The sequence below is a fragment of the Primulina eburnea genome, chromosome 7 (genome assembly GCF_022965805.1).
Source record: "Primulina eburnea isolate SZY01 chromosome 7, ASM2296580v1, whole genome shotgun sequence".
NCBI lineage: Eukaryota > Viridiplantae > Streptophyta > Magnoliopsida > Lamiales > Gesneriaceae > Primulina > Primulina eburnea.
The window spans coordinates 36,035,559-36,060,022 of NC_133107.1; the positions used below are offsets into that span (position 1 = coordinate 36,035,559).

The 24,464-nt window shown below is 37.5% G+C and overlaps 2 protein-coding genes across 2 annotated transcripts; both read right to left on the minus strand.

The window, feature by feature from the left end:
- Window positions 1–12,789: 12,789 nt before the first annotated feature.
- Window positions 12,790–16,189, minus strand: LOC140835901 (uncharacterized). Its single transcript, XM_073201311.1, has 6 exons — window positions 15,969–16,189; window positions 14,820–14,950; window positions 14,372–14,509; window positions 14,159–14,213; window positions 13,755–13,978; window positions 12,790–13,241 (listed from the first exon to the last, which is right to left on the minus strand). Exons 1-6 carry the CDS (start codon window positions 16,187–16,189, stop codon window positions 12,790–12,792), a joined length of 1,221 nt encoding a protein of 406 aa, XP_073057412.1.
- Window positions 16,190–22,594: 6,405 nt separating this feature from the next.
- Window positions 22,595–23,296, minus strand: LOC140835902 (uncharacterized). Its single transcript, XM_073201313.1, has 3 exons — window positions 23,228–23,296; window positions 23,015–23,140; window positions 22,595–22,870 (listed from the first exon to the last, which is right to left on the minus strand). The coding sequence occupies exons 1-3, from the start codon at window positions 23,294–23,296 to the stop codon at window positions 22,595–22,597; spliced, it is 471 nt and encodes a 156-aa protein (XP_073057414.1).
- Between the last annotated feature and the right edge of the window lie 1,168 nt (window positions 23,297–24,464).

Here is a 24,464-nt window from a genome sequence, read left to right on the forward strand (position 1 = left end):
ATAACCCAAAAGTTTAGACTTAGTTCTAGTATCCCAATTAATTTTTCTTCTAAATCCTTATTTTATAAATCGCAACTTAAAAAGACCCATGTCGACTTAATGCTATACTATTAATCTCGAATTTCAGCTTTTCTTAAAATTTCCAATATAAAAATATGGATGACCATACTTATCTTATATTATTTTTCTTATTTTATACCCAAAATGTTCATCAACTTATCATATTTCAATCTTAAAATCCCAAATTAATCCGCTGACGCTTAGATTTTCAAGCCTAGTATTGATTCATCCTTAAAAATCCTTGATTAAAATTCTTTATAACATCATAACCCAAGATATCTCAATGTTCCAAATATTCTTAAAAGTCTAAATCCTCAAAATTCTTTTCATTTAAACCATTTAATTATCGCTTATTGCTAAACTAGTCCCCAAATTCCTTAATAATGGCAAAATTATTTCTTAATTTCCTCAAAAATTATCCTAATTGGTCCTTAATTTCGAAAATCTTACGATTAACCCATAAGTTCTTGGCATTCTTAATTTTCTTCTACAGGTTTCCCATAGCATAATTTCCAAAAAAAAATTAAAACTTATTTACCCAAAATCAATTTCTATAACCAATCTTACCTTTCATCAATACTTAAAATCCCAATTTATACATTTTCTTACTCCCAAGTAATTGCAAATCCTCGAATCATTATTTCTTATGAATAATTCCCAAAAATTAATTCAACTAATAACCATGAATCATAAATATTTTCTTAGAAAATCTACGTGTCCCGAAAGCATTCATAAAATTCACTATTAACTTATGGCCCAAACAGTAGAACGTCAATATATACTAAAACCCAAAAATCAACATAGTCCAATTCCACCACGAAACCAACATGCGTTGAAATCAAATAATTTCTTATTTCATATCGTATCACGTATAAAAATTCTAATGCATATAAAACATATATCCTCATAATGCTATTAGACATGTAACGTAAACATATAATTCATGTAATTATGCAGGTAACATTATAAAATCATATAAAGCATGTAAACTTACAAGTTTGAGGCTTGACGACTGAGCTTCCCGGCACTGATGGTGGCACAACCCTTTACAGAACCTGGCTTTGATACCAACTCAAACGTCCTGATCTTTTTATTTCTTTAAAAGTACTAGAATTTTTTTTTTTAAAACCTCACTTAGCATCGGCTGAACCATAAAATATTTTTGATATTATTTTAAAAATAAACATCGAACTGTCATTTAAAAATCCAAAGTAAAATATTTTCAAGCATAAAATCGTCAAACATTTTATCAACCTAAAAACATTATTTGAAAAATATAGCCCATACTATATTCTCTCAAGATCTCTCAAAAACATAAATAAAATGTCGTAAAGATCTTTAACTTAAAATCATAAACTTAAATGCGGAAATAGAAGCGCTGGTCCTCGGGTTGTGTGCACCTACAGTCCAGCAAGTCATTCGTCAAAGCATCCAACATCATAATTATTAATATCACCTGCATCAACACACCTAGTGAGTCTAAAGACTCAACACGTCCTATCTTTGATAACAAGTAATACGTAATACAGTTAACATATAACAGTGAAAAATACTTGTACTTAAAATATCATTTTTATGAAGATGCATAAACCTAAACTTAAACATTTTCATAAACATTTTCATGATGCATAAAAACATTTTCATAAAAACATAAACATATTCATATTCGTATTCATATTCATATTCGAATTCATGTTCATGTTCGTGTTTATTGAATTCAGATCGTGATTGTGACTCGTATTCTTAATCTTAATGGGCGATGGATCCATCTACATGTAACCACAGTACTGGGCGGCGGGGACACCAGCAACACTCTCACCGGTCAACTGGGCCTTGGCCTACGTATTAACATATTCGTATTCGTATCACGTATTCGTATTCGTATCCGTATCAAAGGAAATACGATCGTCGGGCTCCCACTGGGACCATAACCCTCACGATATCTCCAACATATCAGTAGTCACAAACCCTTCACATCCTTCAACATGTTATCATCACTTAATAAAAATCATGTATATACGTATCGTTTTATTTTTGAAACCAATCATGCAACATATCTTTTAAATGTCAAAGATTAATCCATAAAAATCCATGAACATTTAAATAAACGGTTGAACATATAAAAATCATAAAAAAGCATAAACGTTTTCAAATAAACATTTTAACATATAAAAATCCGTAAACATTTAAAATAAACGTGTTAACATCTTAAAAATTCATAAACATTTAAAATTGACTTATTAACATATAAAAATTCATAAACATCCATAATCATTGAAAATAATCATATTAGCATATAAAACAGCATTCAGGACACTGCCATGACGTTTACTAATTTTTAGGTGTAAAAAGACCGTTTTACCCCTAGACGTAAAATTTCACGTTTTTGACATTTTCTTATTTTCATTGACTCTAACATGTCCCAAATAATTATTTAAGCCTACATGAATTTTCTCATATTTTTATTTAGCCTAAATCGAGGACTTTTAAATTAATCTTTAAATGTGACGTATTAATGCGTTTTATTCTCGAATTAAACCAAACCTTAATATAAAATTCCCAAATTGAAAACTTAGACTTCTAATAATTATTTAAGCTTAAATATAATTTTTCATAATTTTATAAAGCTTAAAACTAGGTGTTTCAATTAATTCGTTAATTAGCGTTTCGTGCAGCGATTAAATCTCGAATACATCCAAAACTCGTTATTTTGAATCTAAATTTTAAACATATCATTTTTAAGATTTATTCTACCCTTCCGAGTCATGAGCCACCCCCGTGGACCCTTGGATTAATTTTTAGTTCCTTAATTTCGAAATTGACACCCTAACGTACACACCGAGTCATCTCCTAATTTACCCGAGCCACTTCCAAGCCACCTTGAACCAAAACCTAGCAAACCCATATAGGGACCCTACTGTCCAAGCCCAATTCCAAAAACCACCCATGGCCCGCTCAAAAACATGCTGGACCGAAGACCCATTTGCATGTGCTGTGTGTGCGTGAGTTTCCTTGATGTATTAGGTTCCCTTGCCAACTAGGACACCTCCCAGCCTTAGCCACTTGACCCCTCACGACACTAACCCTCCCTGGACCATGCCCAGACCCTGCCCATACCAACCCAAGCCCCTGAACTCGCGCACAAAGCACAGCACCAGATGCTTACATGCTTGGCCGAGAAACCTTCTATGGCAGGACTCTACGTTTTCCTGTCCAGCCGCTTAGCCAACGAGATGGCCCTTGAAACAGCCCCTTGTGACCCTTCTTAGGACCCTAAGGACCTAACCTAGCCCAGCCGCAAAGCCCCTGGCCGAGCCACAGACCCTGCACTAGCTGCTGAACCTATGCTGTTCTCTCCTTGCTAGGACTCCTTCCCGGCCTCTCGTCTCGAGTCGTAGCATGGCTAGGACTCTTCCCTTGACCCCTCACGACCTTAGCCAAGCCATGGTCCCAACCGAACCCAAACCAAGCCAACAATCCCATAGAACCGAGCCCCTTGATCTCTCAACATCAAATTTCTGTTCCAGCTTGTTTAATTCACGTGTGCAGCATTATGGTGATGTTCTAGGGCACTAAACTCATATAAAACAATGCTTGATCATAACCTATATCATGGCAGCCCCTTAACACATACAAAACATGATTTTTGAAATAAAAAACACAAGTTTAAAACACATATGCATGAAGTTACGAAAATTCAACGTGTGTGCCTTGTTTTTCCTCAAAAATTATGCATAAACAATTACTATGATGTGATGATGAGTAAAAGGAGAATATGGCGTGCCTTTGCGTAATTTACGCACGAAAATCCGTTGATGACGAAGAACGGAGGGACACCTTGGCTTGAACTTTTGCTTGAACCTTCGAAATTTCTTCTTCAAATTAGTGATGGTGTGTGCCGTGTGCTATATGGTGAGATTGGGAGAGAATTTCAGATTTTTCAAAATAGTGGGTGGCGTGAATTGTGATGCTAGGGTAGGTTAATTAACATATTATATCCTAATTAGTTTACTAACTAGGCTTTAGGCCTATTAAGCCATTAAATTAGGCCCATTAGTATAATTATGACATAAATAAAATTTAACCAAAGTTTTTGTTTAAATAAATTTGTGAATTTATTAGCCGGGTTGCCAAAACGTTTATATTTTTGTTGAAAATCCAAAACCGATAAAAATTTACGTCCCGACGTATTAAATTCACCTCACAACCCCTCATTCTCAAAAATACTAAAAAGCATCAATCATATTTTAAAAAAACAATTATTTATTAAAAACATTTTCTATTTTTCAGCCCTCGGTCTCCGTTCCTCGATCGCAACTCGAATAACCTTTTAAAAATACATTTTAATGCAACAATGTAGAAAATATATTTTAAACATGCAATTATGTACAACATAATTAATTAATTCAATTAAAATATTTAATCAAAATACAAGAGAATTTAATAATTGCATGCATGTGGTTTACGTGGACCTTAAAATTTTCGGGGCGTTACAATCTTCTCCCCTTAAATTGAATTTCGTCATCGAAATTCGCTTATCCTTAATAACCCAAAAGTTTAGACTTAGTTCTAGTATCCCAATTAATTTTTCTTCTAAATCCTTATTTTATAAATCGCAACTTAAAAAGACCCATGTCGACTTAATGCTATACTATTAATCTCGAATTTCAGCTTTTCTTAAAATTTCCAATATAAAAATATGGATGACCATACTTATCTTATATTATTTTTCTTATTTTATACCCAAAATGTTCATCAACTTATCATATTTCAATCTTAAAATCCCAAATTAATCCGCTGACGCTTAGATTTTCAAGCCTAGTATTGATTCATCCTTAAAAATCCTTGATTAAAATTCTTTATAACATCATAACCCAAGATATCTCAATGTTCCAAATATTCTTAAAAGTCTAAATCCTCAAAATTCTTTTCATTTAAACCATTTAATTATCGCTTATTGCTAAACTAGTCCCCAAATTCCTTAATAATGGCAAAATTATTTCTTAATTTCCTCAAAAATTATCCTAATTGGTCCTTAATTTCGAAAATCTTACGATTAACCCATAAGTTATTGGCATTCTTAATTTTCTTCTACAGGTTTCCCATAGCATAATTTCCAAAAAAAAATTAAAACTTATTTACCCAAAATCAATTTCTATAACCAATCTTACCTTTCATCAATACTTAAAATCCCAATTTATACATTTTCTTACTCCCAAGTAATTGCAAATCCTCGAATCATTATTTCTTATGAATAATTCCCAAAAATTAATTCAACTAATAACCATGAATCATAAATATTTTCTTAGAAAATCTACGTGTCCCGAAAGCATTCATAAAATTCACTATTAACTTATGGCCCAAACAGTAGAACGTCAATATATACTAAAACCCAAAAATCAACATAGTCCAATTCCACCACGAAACCAACATGCGTTGAAATCAAATAATTTCTTATTTCATATCGTATCACGTATAAAAATTCTAATGCATATAAAACATATATCCTCATAATGCTATTAGACATGTAACGTAAACATATAATTCATGTAATTATGCAGGTAACATTATAAAATCATATAAAGCATGTAAACTTACAAGTTTGAGGCTTGACGACTGAGCTTCCCGGCACTGATGGTGGCACAACCCTTTACAGAACCTGGCTTTGATACCAACTCAAACGTCCTGATCTTTTTATTTCTTTAAAAGTACTAGAATTTTTTTTTTAAAACCTCACTTAGCATCGGCTGAACCATAAAATATTTTTGATATTATTTTAAAAATAAACATCGAACTGTCATTTAAAAATCCAAAGTAAAATATTTTCAAGCATAAAATCGTCAAACATTTTATCAACCTAAAAACATTATTTGAAAAATATAGCCCATACTATATTCTCTCAAGATCTCTCAAAAACATAAATAAAATGTCGTAAAGATCTTTAACTTAAAATCATAAACTTAAATGCGGAAATAGAAGCGCTGGTCCTCGGGTTGTGTGCACCTACAGTCCAGCAAGTCATTCGTCAAAGCATCCAACATCATAATTATTAATATCACCTGCATCAACACACCTAGTGAGTCTAAAGACTCAACACGTCCTATCTTTGATAACAAGTAATACGTAATACAGTTAACATATAACAGTGAAAAATACTTGTACTTAAAATATCATTTTTATGAAGATGCATAAACCTAAACTTAAACATTTTCATAAACATTTTCATGATGCATAAAAACATTTTCATAAAAACATAAACATATTCATATTCGTATTCATATTCATATTCGAATTCATGTTCATGTTCGTGTTTGTTGAATTCAGATCGTGATTGTGACTCGTATTCTTAATCTTAATGGGCGATGGATCCATCTACATGTAACCACAGTACTGGGCGGCGGGGACACCAGCAACACTCTCACCGGTCAACTGGGCCTTGGCCTACGTATTAACATATTCGTATTCGTATCACGTATTCGTATTCGTATCCGTATCAAAGGAAATACGATCGTCGGGCTCTCACTGGGACCATAACCCTCACGATATCTCCAACATATCAGTAGTCACAAACCCTTCACATCCTTCAACATGTTATCATCACTTAATAAAAATCATGTATATACGTATCGTTTTATTTTTGAAACCAAGCATGCAACATATCTTTTAAATGTCAAAGATTAATCCATAAAAATCCATGAACATTTAAATAAACGGTTGAACATATAAAAATCATAAAAAAGCATAAACGTTTTCAAATAAACATTTTAACATATAAAAATCCGTAAACATTTAAAATAAACGTGTTAACATCTTAAAAATTCATAAACATTTAAAATTGACTTATTAACATATAAAAATTCATAAACATCCATAATCATTGAAAATAATCATATTAGCATATAAAACAGCATTCAGGACACTGCCATGACGTTTACTAATTTTTAGGTGTAAAAAGACCGTTTTACCCCTAGACGTAAAATTTCACGTTTTTGACATTTTCTTATTTTCATTGACTCTAACATGTCCCAAATAATTATTTAAGCCTACATGAATTTTCTCATATTTTTATTTAGCCTAAATCGAGGACTTTTAAATTAATCTTTAAATGTGACGTATTAATGCGTTTTATTCTCGAATTAAACCAAACCTTAATATAAAATTCCCAAATTGAAAACTTAGACTTCTAATAATTATTTAAGCTTAAATATAATTTTTCATAATTTTATAAAGCTTAAAACTAGGTGTTTCAATTAACTCGTTAATTAGCGTTTCGTGCAGCGATTAAATCTCGAATACATCCAAAACTCGTTATTTTGAATCTAAATTTTAAACATATCATTTTTAAGATTTATTCTACCCTTCCGAGTCATGAGCCACCCCCGTGGACCCTTGGATTAATTTTTAGTTCCTTAATTTCGAAATTGACACCCTAACGTACACACCGAGTCATCTCCTAATTTACCCGAGCCACGTCCAAGCCACCTTGAACCAAAACCTAGCAAACCCATATAGGGACCCTACTGTCCAAGTCCAACCCCAAAAACCACCCATGGCCCGCTCAAAAACATGCTGGACCGAAGACCCATTTGCATGTGCTGTGTGTGCGTGAGTTTCCTTGATGTATTAGGTTCCCTTGCCAACTAGGACACCTCCCAGCCTTACCCACTTGACCCCTCACGACACTAACCCTCCCTGGACCATGCCCAGACCCTGCCCATACCAACCCAAGCCCCTGAACTCGCGCACAAAGCACAGCACCAGATGCTTACATGCTTGGCCGAGAAACCTTCTATGGCAGGACTCTACGTTTTCCTGTCCAGCCGCTTAGCCAACGAGATGGCCCTTGAAACAGCCCCTTGTGACCCTTCTTAGGACCCTAAGGACCTAACCTAGCCCAGCCGCAAAGCCCCTGGCCGAGCCACAGACCCTGCACTAGCTGCTGAACCTATGCTGTTCTCTCCTTGCTAGGACTCCTTCCCGGCCTCTCGTCTCGAGTCGTAGCATGGCTAGGACTCTTCCCTTGACCCCTCACGACCTTAGCCAAGCCATGGTCCCAACCGAACCCAAACCAAGCCAACAATCCCATAGAACCGAGCCCCTTGATCTCTCAACATCAAATTTCTGTTCCAGCTTGTTTAATTCACGTGTGCAGCATTATGGTGATGTTCTAGGGCACTAAACTCATATAAAACAATGCTTGATCATAACCTATATCATGGCAGCCCCTTAACACATACAAAACATGATTTTTGAAATAAAAAACACAAGTTTAAAACACATATGCATGAAGTTACGAAAATTCAACGTGTGTGCCTTGTTTTTCCTCAAAAATTATGCATAAACAATTACTATGATGTGATGATGAGTAAAAGGAGAATATGGCGTGCCTTTGCGTAATTTACGCACGAAAATCCGTTGATGACGAAGAACGGAGGGACACCTTGGCTTGAACTTTTGCTTGAACCTTCGAAATTTCTTCTTCAAATTAGTGATGGTGTGTGCCGTGTGCTATATGGTGAGATTGGGAGAGAATTTCAGATTTTTCAAAATAGTGGGTGGCGTGAATTGTGATGCTAGGGTAGGTTAATTAACATATTATATCCTAATTAGTTTACTAACTAGGCTTTAGGCCTATTAAGCCATTAAATTAGGCCCATTAGTATAATTATGACATAAATAAAATTTAACCAAAGTTTTTGTTTAAATAAATTTGTGAATTTATTAGCCGGGTTGCCAAAACGTTTATATTTTTGTTGAAAATCCAAAACCGATAAAAATTTACGTCCCGACGTATTAAATTCACCTCACAACCCCTCATTCTCAAAAATACTAAAAAGCATCAATCATATTTTAAAAAAACAATTATTTATTAAAAACATTTTCTATTTTTCAGCCCTCGGTCTCCGTTCCTCGATCGCAACTCGAATAACCTTTTAAAAATACATTTTAATGCAACAATGTAGAAAATATATTTTAAACATGCAATTATGTACAACATAATTAATTAATTCAATTAAAATATTTAATCAAAATACAAGAGAATTTAATAATTGCATGCATGTGGTTTACGTGGACCTTAAAATTTTCGGGGCGTTACAATATTAGTGACATAATGCATATGTCAACCGTCGCTAAGTAGCGACGGTATTTTTCATAAATACCGTCGCTAGGTGGCGACAGTTTTTAACATGAATACCGTCGCTATATTTAGCGACAATTAATGATAAACAGTCGCTGAAGTTAGCGACGGTTATTAATAATCGTCGCTAATTTTATCCACGGTGACAAACCGTCGCTAATTGCAACGGGTTTTTTTATGAAGTCTGTCGCAAATATCATTTTACAACGGTTTTTCACCGTTGTCGTTGATGTCTACTACAACGGTTTTCCACCGATGTCTTTGAGCACACCTTTTAACCACAGGGGCTTTAACAACGGTTTTTTAAGACATACGACAACGGTTTTTCACCGTTGTCTTTGAGCATCTTCGACAACGGTTTTTCACCGTTGTTTTTGAGCGTATCCTTTAACCACAGGGGCTTTAACAACGGTTTTTCAAGACATACCACAACGGTTTTCCACCGTTGTATTTGATGTCTACGACAACGGTTTTTCACCGTTGTCTTTGAGCGTACCCTTTAACAACAGGGGCTTTAGCAACGGTTTTTCAAGACATATAATAACGGTTTTTCACCGTTGTCTTTAGTCTTTTTTTTTGTAGTGAAAAACTGTTTAACTCCTCTCAAAACTCATCACACAATATGCGGAAAAACGTGCGGTCCTCGGGTTATGTCACCGCACCAGGGCTGCCTACTCAAAGTTCAATACCTCCTTTCTCCTGCTCAAAATTCTCACATGCATCACACACTCCTAGTGAGTCTAAACGCTCAACACACCTGTACCAGTAATAACAAGTACATTTACGTAGCACACAACAGTGAAAAATAGCATAATTAACATACATTTCATGTCTGAATTAAAATCGTATACGTAAACGTGTCCTATCAAAACGTGTTCAAAATCATAGCATGTAACATCATATCAACATATACGTGTTAAATTTCTTAATTTGAATTATGTTCATTAGCTGTGACTTTCGTATCATCATGTCAGTCGATGAATCCATCTATGTGTAATCATGGTACTGGCTAGGAGGATCATCAGCGACAGCATTACCCGCCCATTGAGTCCCGGCCTACATGTCATCGTGTCATCCTGTTAGTCACAACTAAATCACTTTCTTCAAAAACGTGTCATCATATTCATCACTTAAATAAAAGCATGCATATACATAATTTTTCCTTTAAACCATGCATGCACCGTATTTATCATAATTCCGTAAAAATCCTAAACTTGACGCATAAACATTTAGAATATCATGGATTTGTGCTCAGGGCGCTGCCATAACCAAAATCTCATCCCGGGTGCAAAACGATCATTTTGCCCTGAAAACTCAAAAATTACCATTTTACCCCTGGACCTCTAAAATTGACCCGAAGCTTACCAAACTCCTTAAAATGTCCCAAAAAATATTTAAAATCATTCCTAGACGTAAACTCAAGCCAAAAATCATAACTTAACCAATTCATTTTAAGACTTGGACCGGAGTCCCGGTTTTATCCCGAATCGACTCGAAACTTAACCAAAATTTTCCCAACTTTTTACCATATCTTAAAAAACAGTTAAAAGACCCTAAAAACCTCAAGATCACACTCCTATATTCCTCGGCCAAATGTAGAAGGTTGCTGGAAAAATTCAGACGTGCCCTACCCGAGGCCCTAGCTCAACACCTCTCCACCATTTCGCTCCTAGCTCACTACCACGCGAACCAGACCTTGGCTCACCTCTCCTAGACCAACCTAAGACTCTCCTGAACCTACTGTACCCACGCCATCAGCCCCATGCATCAGACGTAAAGCACCCGACCGCTACACTCCCCAAAACACCAATTTTACCCAACTCGCTCAAGACTCCCCTTCCGGCTTCTAGGATGAGACCAGCAGTGTTCGGTAATTTCTAAACCATGGTTCAGACCCACGAGAGTCTGTCCAAGATCTAGAGTCGCCTTTTCACCACCAGCCCTAGCCTATCAACCGATCTGAACCAAGAAAGAGTGAAACCCCCAACTGCTACACCTCTCGGCCAATCGCTCCAACCCTCCCGAACCTTACACAAGCCCCATGACACCACAAAGCTGCTCTGAACAGTCCCTTAGCATCAACATAACAGCAACCCCTTGCACAAAATTCAGAGAACATGAGCAACAATCGTGTTATGCATGAAAACACATGGAAATCCGAAGATCTATCATGTTAATGTTTGCATCAAGAGTTTTCATGAAAGAATACATCTATATCAGTAATATCAAAGTGATGTTGCACAAATGATGCTACAAGGCATGCCCGATGATGATCGATGACCAAAACAAGAAGAGGGAGACCCGGATGAATTTCTCCTTTGCAAGAAATGAAGTGACCGAAGGTTTTTTTCTTGAGCTGCTATTGAGAAAACCGAGAGGAAAGCTGAGGGAGAGGGGAGGTGCCGGCTAGATGCTTTAGGTTTAGGCTAATGAGTGATTTAGGTGGTTAATTATATAATAAACAACTAGTTAACGGGCCCTAATATGTTTAATTAAAAGCTAGGAAGAGTTTTAGGCCTAAAAAGCTTAAAATTAGGCTCATTAAATCCAAACACACTCACTTAGTTAAATGAAATCTTATGAAATCCCATCAAATATCGATCTCATTTTGAAATCTCATTTTACCGAACACTAAAATGGTTTTTGCAATTCAAATCCCATCTAATTCTGTGCTACCAAACACACTGTAAATATATATAAGAAACAAGAAAACATAAATTGGGAATTCATAAATCATAAGTGTTACACATGCTCCATTCTATAAAGTTCCCTTATGGCAAGCAGAAATAACAACAATGATGAGCAATCAAAAATTTGACAAATGATCTGTGTAGCGACACCTGCTACTCTTTCAACTAATATACACAACCTCCTTGCATCGTACTAATTAAATACTAAGTTGGCCAACCAAACCTCTCAATTTCAAAGAAGAGCCAAGTGATACTGCCAATAATCTTCAGGAGAACGGATATTTAAGTTAATAATCCTATTTGAACTAAAGTTAAGCACAAAATTTGAACTAGTTTAAAGATATTCATATCTCACAAACATCTTATCAAACATGCTCATTTAAGGTCAATGACCATTTAGGTTAGTGATTAGACACATTCAAAACCATAATTATTTTCCATTGCAGAAGTTACCATAGACAAATATATATGAATAATAAATGAGCACTCACTTATCCATGATTTTTCACAGATTAATATTACGCAGGGACTTCCATGTTTCATGCCATAATTGGGCAACACTGGGGCTGAAAATAAGGATTCTACTGACAAAAAAAGAAGAAGAAAAACAACTTAAAACATCTGTTCAGAAAAATAAAATGCATTTTCCAACTCGAGCATATCATTGTAGACGGTTCTTATGCATGAATTCTGTAAGAAATTTTAACAAAGAGAAGGTTTCATATGTTATAATCATTTTAAAAAAACGTTAAAATATGACTGCCCAAGAAAAGTATAGAGAAATGACACGATGGCGTTAAATCCTCCAGTAGTCCTCGGAAGCCCGGTCACGAAATACATTGTAATATTCTCCCATTTCCACTCGGGAGTAGGGAGAGGTCTCAGCTTCCCTGCAGATCTCTATTGCTCTGCCTTGACCTGCTGACTAGTCAAACACTCGGAGACAAACCGCAAAATATATCTCTTCATGCCCGGACACCAATAAAGAGTCTGTAAATCCTTATACATCTTCGTACTCCCTGGATGGATGGAGTACGGGGTGTTGTGGGCCTCATTCAAGATATCTGCTCCGAGGGAGTCACTGTCAGGAACCCAGAGACGGTACCTATATCTGACTATGTCGTCCACAACTATATACAGTCTCTGGCATTTAGCCTCGTCCCTCTGTCTCCACTTCTGTAACTGCTCATCAGAAATCTGCCCTGTCCAGATTCTGTCTCTCAGAGTCGGCTGTACTGTCTGAGTAGCAAGATTCAGGGCCTCGCCCCTGGCATAAACAACAAGCTCAAATCTCTGAATCTTATCCTGTAGCGGTCTTTGTACTGACAGATGAGCAATCACTTGTGTGCTTCCTGCTAAGAGCGTCTGCAACTACATTAGCCTTACTCAGATGATAGCTAATGTCACAATCATAGTCCTTCACCAACTCAAGCCATCTCCTCTGTTGCATGTTCAGTTCCTTATGTGTGAAAAAGTACTTCAAGCTCTTATGATATGTGAAAATCATGCACTTCTCTCAATGCAGATAGTGTCTCCAGATCTTCAGGGTAAATACCACTCTGGCTAGCTAGAGGTCATGAGTCAGATAATTCTTCTGGACCTTCAGCTTTCTGGACGCGTAGGCTATCACTATGTCCTACTGTATCAGAACAATGTCCAAACCAAGCTTATATGCATCTGTATAGACCACAAACTCTCCTTTCCCTGATGGCATAACTAGTACTGGTGTAGTGGTCAATGCTAGTTTTAGTCTGTCAAAGCTCTCCTGACACTCTGGTCCCCAAATAAACTTGGCGTTCTTCTTCGTCAAGGCGGTCATAGGCACCGCAATAAAGAGAAGCCCTGGATAAACTTCCTGTAATAACCTGCCAATCCCAAGAAACTGCGGATCTCTGTCACACTCTTCGGAACTGACCAATCTCTGACTGCCTTTACTTTGCTGGGGTCGACCTCTGTGCCATCTTGAGATACAATGTGGCCAAAGAATGCCACCTTGTCGAGCCAAAACTCACACTTACTGAACTTGGCATACAGTCGCCTATCCTGTAGAGTCTGTAACACTGTCCTCAGATGCTGACTGTGCTCCTCCCTGCTTTTCGAATAGATCAGAATATTGTCAATGAATACTACAATGAACTGATCTAAATACGTGATTCATGAGATCCATGAAGATCGCTGGCGCATTCGCCAAACCAAAGGGCATCACCAAGACCTCATAGTGTCCGTACCTCGTCCGGAAGGCTATCTTATGTACATCTGACTCTCTCACCCTCTACTGATGGTATCCGAAGGTATATCTTGGAGAACATCGAGGCTCTCTGAAGCTGATCAAATAAGTCATCGATCCTAGGCAATGGATACTTATTCTTAACTGGGACTCTATTCAGCTCTCTGTAGTCGATGAACAATCGCATGCTGCCATCTTTCTTCTTAACAAACAGCACTGGAGCGCCCCAAGGAGAAAAACTAGGGCGAATGAGACCCTTATCTAGAAGATCCTGAATCTGATCCTTGAGCTCTTTTATCTCTGAACACGCTAATCGATAAGGTGCCTTAGATATCGGCACTGTCCCTGGCATGAGCTCAATAGAGAAGTCCACTTCTCTGTCTGGTGGAATGCCTGAAACATCGTCAGGAAATACACTGGAGAACTCACTGACCACATCCACATCCTACAGCCTCTGACTGACTGGCTCTGTCACTGACACGATGCTGGATAAGAATGCCTGGCAGCCTCTCTTGATAAGCTTCCTCGCACACATGCAGGAAATGACGTGTGGGAACTGCTGATGTCTAGCTGCCAGAAATACAAACTGCTTCCCACTGGGAGGTCTGACAGACACTGACCTCTGTCGAAAATCTATGACTGCGCCGTGAGAATATTGCTAGTCCATACCCAAAATGATGTCAAACTCAGGTAGCGGTAGTACTATCAGGTCTGCGTGTACTCCCTTCTGCTGCAATCTGAGCTCCAATCCTCTCACTATCCGGGATGTGAACATCTGACCCCCAGATGGGATCGATACTATGAGCCCTGAATCCATCACTACTGGTATGATACCTAGTCACTTCACGAAAGATTCGAATATAAACGAATGCGTAGCCCCTGAATCTAGCAATGCATGTGTGGCTACACCTGCAATATATATCCTCCCTGCGACAAAACATATCATCAAATCTAATACTGTTGAACTTAAGGGATTCCTTATTAGCAGTTAACCCAAAATCCTCAAAAAATCACTGAATTAACCCAATTATCATTCCCCAAAATTCGAAGTTAAACCTCAGAAAAATCAAAAATTGCAAATTAGTCCCCTTAAAGTTCAAAATTGCACTTTGGTCCTTCAAATTTTCGTAAATTACAACATGACCCGGATCTTAATTTCGAATTTAACCCCAAAAATTTACAAAATTTCGAAAATGACACCAATAAATCCTCTAAATTACAGAAGTTATGAAAGTAGCTCCAACTAGGTAGAACATGCATCCTAATTCCTTCTATGTTATCGATCCCAATAGTCAATTCACACATTGATCATGCAATCAAAGCGATAAACACATAGACTTAAGCGTAAAAGTTACAAGTGATCAAAGTAGAATCAGGCTCCGCCTCAGCCTCCTCCGCATGCATCACATATACCCTGCCGGTAGTGGGACCCTTGTTCTAAGGGCAATCTGCAGCCTTGAGCCCCTCATGTTTGCATACGAAGCAACTGTAGGTGCCCCATATGTAGTTGCCATAATGATATTTGTTGATCTGCTGGCATGGTGGTCCCCCCTCCTGCCTAGGAGCCCCTAGTCCCTGGGGTGGTCTTTGCTGTCCTGGTCCCCTATGCTGCACCTGGGCTTCTGCTGCCCCTGCTGTCTTTGTGGCCCCGTGTACTGCCTGAGAACTGGACTGAGTGATGCCGCTACCGCTGCATCTCGAAGTCTATGTCCCGTAGAGCCTGCTCCGCCTGAAAAGAGCAGGCAGTGGCCTCATCATAACCTGCCAGCCTCATCAGCATGACGTCCCGACAAAGAATGTGTCTCAGTCCATCTAGGAAATGCCTCAGCTTCTGGGCGGCATCTCCTGCTACCATGGGCACGAAGTGGCAGCCCCTGTAAACTTGCGGATGAACTCCGCCACAGATAAATCCTCCTGCCGGAGGCTCATGAACTCTCTTGTCAGGCGGCCCTTGACGTCAGCTGGGAAATACTTCCCGAAAAACATCTCCCTAAATCTGGCCCACGTGAGAGTAGCCACATCCACTGCATGTGCGGCTTCCTTCCACCATAGGGACGCATCATCCCTCAGCATATTAATGGCGCACCTGGTCCGGTAACCATCCCTCATCTGCAGATAGTCAAAATGAAACTCCAGCGACCTAATCCATCTCTCTACAATGAATGGATCAGTAGTACCCCCGAAATCCTTCAGGTTGAGCCTACGGAACTGCTCAAAAACATCGGTCTGCTGTCTATGAACCTGCTAGCCTAGCTGGGCCTGCTCCATGAGTCTAGCTATCCCCTCAAGTACACGGTAGCTGGGTCCCCTAGCAGTGGTGGCAGAGGGCTCCTTCCACCCTTAGGGATATCATCCTGTCTATCCATCATGGGCTCGCGTCTAAGAGGCATATCTGTACACAGTCCAATTTAAAACGTGACCCCTCATGCAATTAATCTAGTTTTTAAAACAATAAATATTATAACGTAAAAGCAGTTAATCATGTATAATAAATCATGAAAGCATGCAGGTGATAACAGTAAATCGTTATAAACATTTAAATCGTAAAAGATTACAGACTTGAGGCTTTGAGGACTGAGCGGCAGAAGCTGGCGGTGAAATAACCCTATACAGGATCCTTGCACTGATACCAACTATAACGTCTACCGTTTTAAAAGTGCGGAAATATTTTTTTTTAAAGCTCGCAAATTACAATATTACATTTACCATAATCGTATTATTTGCCAATAAAAGTAGTGTAGTTTCAAAATAACCAACGTCATCCAAAATCAACGTAAACGTAAACGTGTAAAAATCATAATATCCTCAATGTATAAATTTTTTTTAACTCCTCTCAAAACGCATAACTCAATATGCTGAAAAACGTGCGGTCCTCGGGTTATTTCACCGCACTAGGGCTGCCTACTCAAAGTTCAGCACCTTCTGTCTCATTCTCAAAATGCTCATCTGCATCACACACATCTACTGAGTCTAAGACTCAACACACCTGTACCAGTAATATAAGAACATACATGCAGCACACAGCAGTGAAAAATAGCATAATCAACATATATTTCATGTCTGCAGTAAAATCATATATGTAAACGTGTCCTATCAAAACGTGGTCAAAATAATAGCATATAACATCATATCAGCATATACGTGTTAAATTTCTTAATTTGAATATCGTTCATTAGCTGTGATTTTCGTATCATCATGTCAGTCGATGGATCCATCTAAGTATAACCGTGGTACCCGGCGGCGAGGATCATCAGCGACAGTATTACCCGTCCACTGAGTCCCAGACTACATGTCATCTTGTAATCGTGTCATCGTGTTAGTCACAACTAAATCACTTCCTTCAAAAACGTGTCATCATATTCATCACTTAAATAAAAGCATGCATATACATAATTTTTCCTTTAAACAAAGCATGCACCGTATTTATCATAGTTCCATAAAAATCTTAGACTTGATGGATAAACATTTAGAATAACATGAATTTGTGCTCAGGGTGCTGATACGACCAAAATCTCGTCCCAGGTCCAAAATGACCATTTTGCTCCTGGAAACCTAAAAATTACAATTTTACCCCTGGACCTCTAAAATTGACCCGAATTTACCAAACTTCTTAAAATGACCCAAAACATATTTAAAATCATTCTTAGACGTAAATTCGAGCCAAAAATCAGAAATTAACCGATTCGTTTTAAGACTTGGATCGGAGTCCCGGTTTTAACCCAAATCGACTCGAAACTTAACCAAATTTTTCCAAACTTTTTACCATATCCTAAAACCACTTAAAAGACCCTAAAAACCTCAAGATCACACTTCTATACTCCTTGGCCATACGTAGAAGGCTTCTGGAAAAATTCAGACGTGCCTTACCCGATTCCCTATCTCAACACCTATCTACCATTTTGCTCCTAGCTCACCACCACGTGAATAAGCCCTTGGATCACCTCTCCTAGACCACCCTAGGACTCTGCTGAACCTACTGCACCCACGCCATCAGCCCCAAGAATCAGACGTAAAGCACCCTACTGCTACACTTACAAAAACACCAACCGAACCCAACTCGCTCAAGACTCCCCTTGCGGCTTCTAGGATGAGACCTGTAGTGTTTGGGTATTTTCAGACCATGGTTCAGACCCACCAGAGTCTTTCCAAGATCTAGAGTCGCCTTTGCACCACAAGCCCTAGCCTATCAACCGATCTGAACCAAGAGAGCGTGAAACCCCCAACTGTTACACCTCTCGGCCAATCGCTCCAACCCTCCCAAACCTTATACCAGCCCCAGGACACCACAAACTTGATCTGAAAAGTACCTTAGCATCAACATAATAACAACCCCTTGCACAAAATTCAGAGAACGTGAGCAACAATTGTGTTATGCATGAAAACACATAAAAATCCGAAGATCTATCGTGTTCATGTTTGGATCAAGATTTTTCATGAAAGAATACATCTATATCAGTAATATCAATGTGATGATGCACAAATGATGTTAGAAGGCATGCCTGATGATGATCGATGACCAAAACAAGAAGAGGGAGACCCGGATGAATTTCTCCTTTGCAAGAAATGAAAAGGTTTTTTTTCTTTGAGCTGCTGTTGAGAAAACCGAGAGGAAAGCTGAGGGAGAGGGGAGGTGTCGGCTAGATGCTTTAGGTTTAGGTTAAAGAGTGATTTAGGTGGTTAATTATATAATAAACAACTAGTTAATGGCCCCTAATATGTTTAATTAAAAGCCAGGAAGAGTTTTAGGCCCAAAAAGCTTAAAATTAGGCTCGTTAAATCCAAACAGACTTTCAAAAAATATTTCGTGTTTGTAAGTTCTTGAAAATATTGGCCGAACCCTCAAAAAGTATTCCGATTCGATAAAATTTTCGTATCGTTAAAATAAAATGCTGCTTGTAAAAATGCCAAATAAAATCCCATTTTTGAAAAATACCCTTAAAACACTTCATACTAATTAATAAAAATTAATCATGTAATAAAATAATTTTCCTGAAAATTCTCCGGTCTCTGTTCCTCGTTCGAGCGTGAAATGCATCTAAAAACCCTAATACATGATCTTTTAAAATTTCGTGAATTAAATCCTATCATACATGAATTATGTATACAATGCATAAAAATAATTAAACACATAATTAAAAATAAAAATCCTAAATTACATTCATTCAGGTTACGTGAATTAAATTCCTGGACCTTACAGCTTCGACCTTTGTGCAATATCTGGCTCAATCGGCCGCATACACAAATTCTACGCCTTTTACTTATATTGGTAAGGTAATCTTCTTCCCTTTTCTTGAATCATAATTTCTTGGCTCTTTGTTTATCTGAAAAATTGGTCGCCACTCTATTCGTATATATGCTCAAATTTCAGCATAAAAAATTACCTGATAATTGCTTGTTGCCAACCTTATTGCATTGATTGGAGTTTCATTTCATTCTTCCTTCTTTTTATGATTATTCTTGAGATGTGCGAAGTCTTGAGGTATCCAAGGAATGAGCGTGAATTCTTTTACACAGGGTCTTGTTTTGCCTTGACTTTTCTCCGAGAATTGTAAGATAGATGATTGTGTTTAGTTGTATGCCCGTTTGAGTTGTCCCTCTTTACTCATTTATGCGGTACTTTGGCAGGAGTTATGAATTTGGGGGTTGCTTGGCCATACACTAGCCTTTGTCTTGTGGGTATACTGGGGTTCCCATTTTCCACAGGCGTTGAAACGAATAGTTTTTTTTATACCACCGAAAGTTAAGGCTGATCATAGATGTTTAATTGCATCAAAATATATTTTAAATTTTTAAATCATGCTATTAATTCTAATTGGGTATCGGACTCCGTTGATCGTGTTATATATATTGCATTTTTTCAAGGTATCTTCAATCATCCTTATGGGATGGAAATTATCTATATAGATTTAAGGAAAAACGTGACAAAATATATTTTATATTTTTTGTTACTAGCCATTTAATTACGAGTTCCATCTGGTCTCTATGAGGCCCATTTACTCTAACGACAATTAATGATCAAACAATAATGGTTTGATTCAAAACTGCAGCGGGAAAAGATTTAAAATACTTTAAAACGGACCTCAGGGCTTAGAAAAATTTCGGCATGACCTCTCCGTAAGTAGGACATCCCGAAAACTCAAGCAGCATTTCGTATCAAAATATACTCCAACTAGAGTCATTAAAATAAAACCAAAGTCAACAACCTATAGCCGCACTGGCCAGGACTAAACAAAATTTAAAACTTACCAAATACTCCCCAGATCATTAAAATCACAGAGTCGCCTCAGAAAATAACCAAAACAACTAAATATCACTACAGATACACAAGGCATCTCCCCGGCAAATAAAATACAATACAAGACTGAAACAAACTCAAAACATACATATAGACTAACTGGGAGACTCCACTGAATAGAACCAAGCAATCCAACCTCAATCCCGAGCTCCACTTGCGGAACCTCGACCTGATGCTGCAAAACGACTAGGAAAATCTACCATGGTGCCCAATAGGAACCACATCAGCCCCCCAATAAACAACTGAGGTTAGGATTCTAGTATGAAACAGTTCAATAATAACAACAATAAACCTAAATCATGCATAATCATATAGTAAAATGTAATATGCAGTGCATGAAAGGCCCAACGAATAATCGGGATCACAGGAGCCAACAAACGGTACGATAACAACTGGAATAATGCTCGAGCAACAACACAGGGGAGCTACATCCTCATGCAGCTAAACCGCCCTGCCAAGTATGCGAGGTATGCCAAGGTGTGCTGAATAACACCCATGACTCGGCCTCCATACAACTGATACGCTATAACAGGATGGCACAACAGAATGAACTAGATGACACAATCCAAACGCTCACCTCAAAAGGATGCACTAACCATGGGATTGTTCAATCATATCTACGGTCTCATGTGTATAGGCATATCAGCCACACAATGATCCCGAGATAAACAATAGTGCCAGATAACAACGGATATCAACAATGGGCTAAAAAGAACGATAGAGCTCAACATGAATGTCATAACAGTATTCCCGATGCTAAATTCCAATAATATGTCATAAATATAAACATAGATCACAACGAAGGCATTTAACAATTTACAACATCCAACAAGTCATATACACGATCAATGTAACACAGAATGACAATTAAACATAACTTATGTTTTACCGTCGTACGTTAAACATACCTATACTAACTTGAAAATCCAATATCAACTTCTCTTCAAGACTCTCGGCCTAAACAAAACCACAATAAGCCGATCATGAAAACTACATTCCACACCAATGTCTGATTTGGCACAAAAGAGCATAAAATTCATATATCGCTCAAAATTAACTCAAATCAATATCCTCCAATTGGAAATGAAAGATAACGCAATTATCTAAGTTTATCCAGTTGAAAACATCTTCATAATCTCAGTAGATTATTCTCAGAATTTCAAAGAACACACTGCTACTTCCGAATTCGCTGACAGAATCTCATACACCGAGCAGTTCCAGAAAAACAAGCACAACTTGCTCAATTATTAATGGAATTTAACGAATCTTATATCATTACGAAGAAAACACATAGCTCTACTTATTCAAATCACAAGTCAAGAATCCGAGCGCATAATTGACGAAAACTCGAATTACAGTAGGTGTTCTGCACAGCACAGTTGCAGAATTCTATTTTTTGCACATTTGGTAGAAAAATCATAACAATTCCGTTTCTTATCGAAATTTTATGATTCTAGCATATATAAACAGAAAAATTAAACCACTAAAAAGTTTATTTAGGTCATTTCTACAAATTCAAACTACAAAAATCGCAGCAACCCAAAAACTCTCACCCAAAACTGGAAGAGTTTGCGCAGAAACAGAGCACCGGAGCAGCAGCTTTGATCTACCCGTATCATTGCTCAAAATTTGTGATTTCTATCTTGAATCGAAGCCTAGGATGTTAGGAAGACACCCCTTCAGACCGATTGAGATTTAGACGCCAGACGGAGGAGATATCGCAACTTTCTCGCACCTGCTCCAAGGGTTGCGAAAATTTGGGTTTGGGGAAGTTTCTTTCTTTTATTTTACCTTTACTTCCTTCTCTCTCATCAAGGTAAGTGGTGTATATGTATTATGTATATTTATATATTGCGTATTTGGTTACTAAAATAGTAACTCAAGCCCATCTATCTCGTTCTGTATTTATGTTGTTCTCGTGTGTTATTTAAACTCTATATTTATTTTATATCGTTAAATTCTCCGATATTCTAACATACATATTTTTAACACACTTCTTGAATTTATTTGGCATAAAATAATTATTTTAGTTTACAACTCAATAATTATTCTAATTATGCCAAATTACCGGATAATTAGTTACAGGGTCTTACACTTCTTCACCCCTTGCAACAAATTTCATACTCGAAATTTCTGTTTATACACATACATTTTACACACGATACGAAACCAACAAGACATTACTAAGAATCAAACAAATATGGATAAGATGCTCTCATCTTCTCTTCTGTTTCCCATGTTGATTCTTCTACATCATGCCTCGACCACTGAACACGTACAAGTGGTATAAATTTATTGCGTAAAACTTTATCTTTACGATCCAAGATACAAACAGGATACTCAGTATATGACAGAGACGGATCAAGTTTAACCTCATCAGGCTGAATCACATGAGACGGATCGGGCTCATACTTACGCAACATAGAAACATGAAAAACATCGTGGATGCCAGACAAAGACTGGGCAAATCCAAACGATAAGCGCAAGTCCCAATACGTCAACAATCTCGCAGGGTCCAACGAAACGAGGTGACAACTTACCTCTCATATCAAAATGAACAACACCTCTAAACAGAGAGATTATAGAAACACAAAATCTCCAACTTGAAATTCTAGAGGTCGACGACGTCTATTAGCATAACTAGCTTGCTGATCTTTGGCATCTTTCATTCTCTGACGAATCAACTGGACTTTATCATGCATTTCCTGAACAATATCAGGTCCAGTCAACTGCTTCTCACCAAATTCATTCCAACAAATAGGTGATCTACATCGTCTGCCGTACAAAGCTTCAAAAGGAGCCATACCAATAGTCACTTGGAAACTGTTGTTATATGAAAATTCTACTAGTGGTAAAGCTTCTTGCCAACTGTCATTAAAATCCATGACTACAGCTCGAAGCAGATTGTAACGGCCCTGAAAAATCGTGTTTGAATATTTGCGGAAAAATTAAAAATTTTCTCTATAAAGTAAGTAAAATGCCTCATTCATAAAATAGACCGTTAAATAAAGTTTAAATGTTAAAAATAGCAGCGGAAGAAATTATTTGTTTGAAAAAGAACAATCTAAGAATGATCCAACAACGGATGAACTGTTTGAGCATAAAAATGGAAAATGCTAAAATGAGGTCCTCGGGTTCCACTACTGCCGACCCAAGCTAACTCACTGGTCCCCGCCCTCGGTCCCGGCATCATCAGTACCTACAACAACCAAGTCTAGTGAGTCTAAAGACTCAACATGCATATATCGTAAATAACGAGTAAATATAGTAAAAATTTCATGGGAGTAAAAATATCATGTCATGAGGTACAATGTGAAAATAACATATCATGAGCGATTATAATACGTGCATAACTGAACTGAAAGTTATAGTGAAAATGTTTGCTCCTTGGAGCCCTGTACTGAAATAGCCTGTAATAAATTTTCTGTTGAGTTTATGGTCTATGCAAGTGGCCCCTGCACTGAAACTGACCGGTAACTAGGCGATCGGATAATAAAATGCTCCCATGACCGGTAACTGACGACCGGGTAAAATAATGAACGTCTGATCAGACTATGCCACAGTATACTGGGTGGTACAAACTGAACTGACCGGTAACTGGCGATCGGATTTAGCAAAAATCCCATGATAGTGAAATGGCCACAAGCAATATCGCATAATCTCAAAAATGAACATTTTATATTTTTATGCACGTAATATAATTAAATGGCACAATTAAATATCCTGTAATAATTTATTGCTTGGATTGGATCGCTCCCAGGCTCGCTGCAACCTAAATATGCCATGAAAAATATGCAATAGATTTATGGGACCAAACAATGCAATAACATTTGAAAATGTGACAATTACACCGAACGACTTCGTATTTAATCATGACTCCGAACCAACCCGAGCCAACACTCAAACATCATATAGTCTTGATTAAAATACGCTTAAAATGATGAATTAATGCTCCTAAAATGATGCAAGTCGAATTTTAGGTGAATGAAGGCCAAAACATGGAACGCTCTTTCGAGAGTCAATTTGGCACATCGCACCGTAAATTCTCGTACG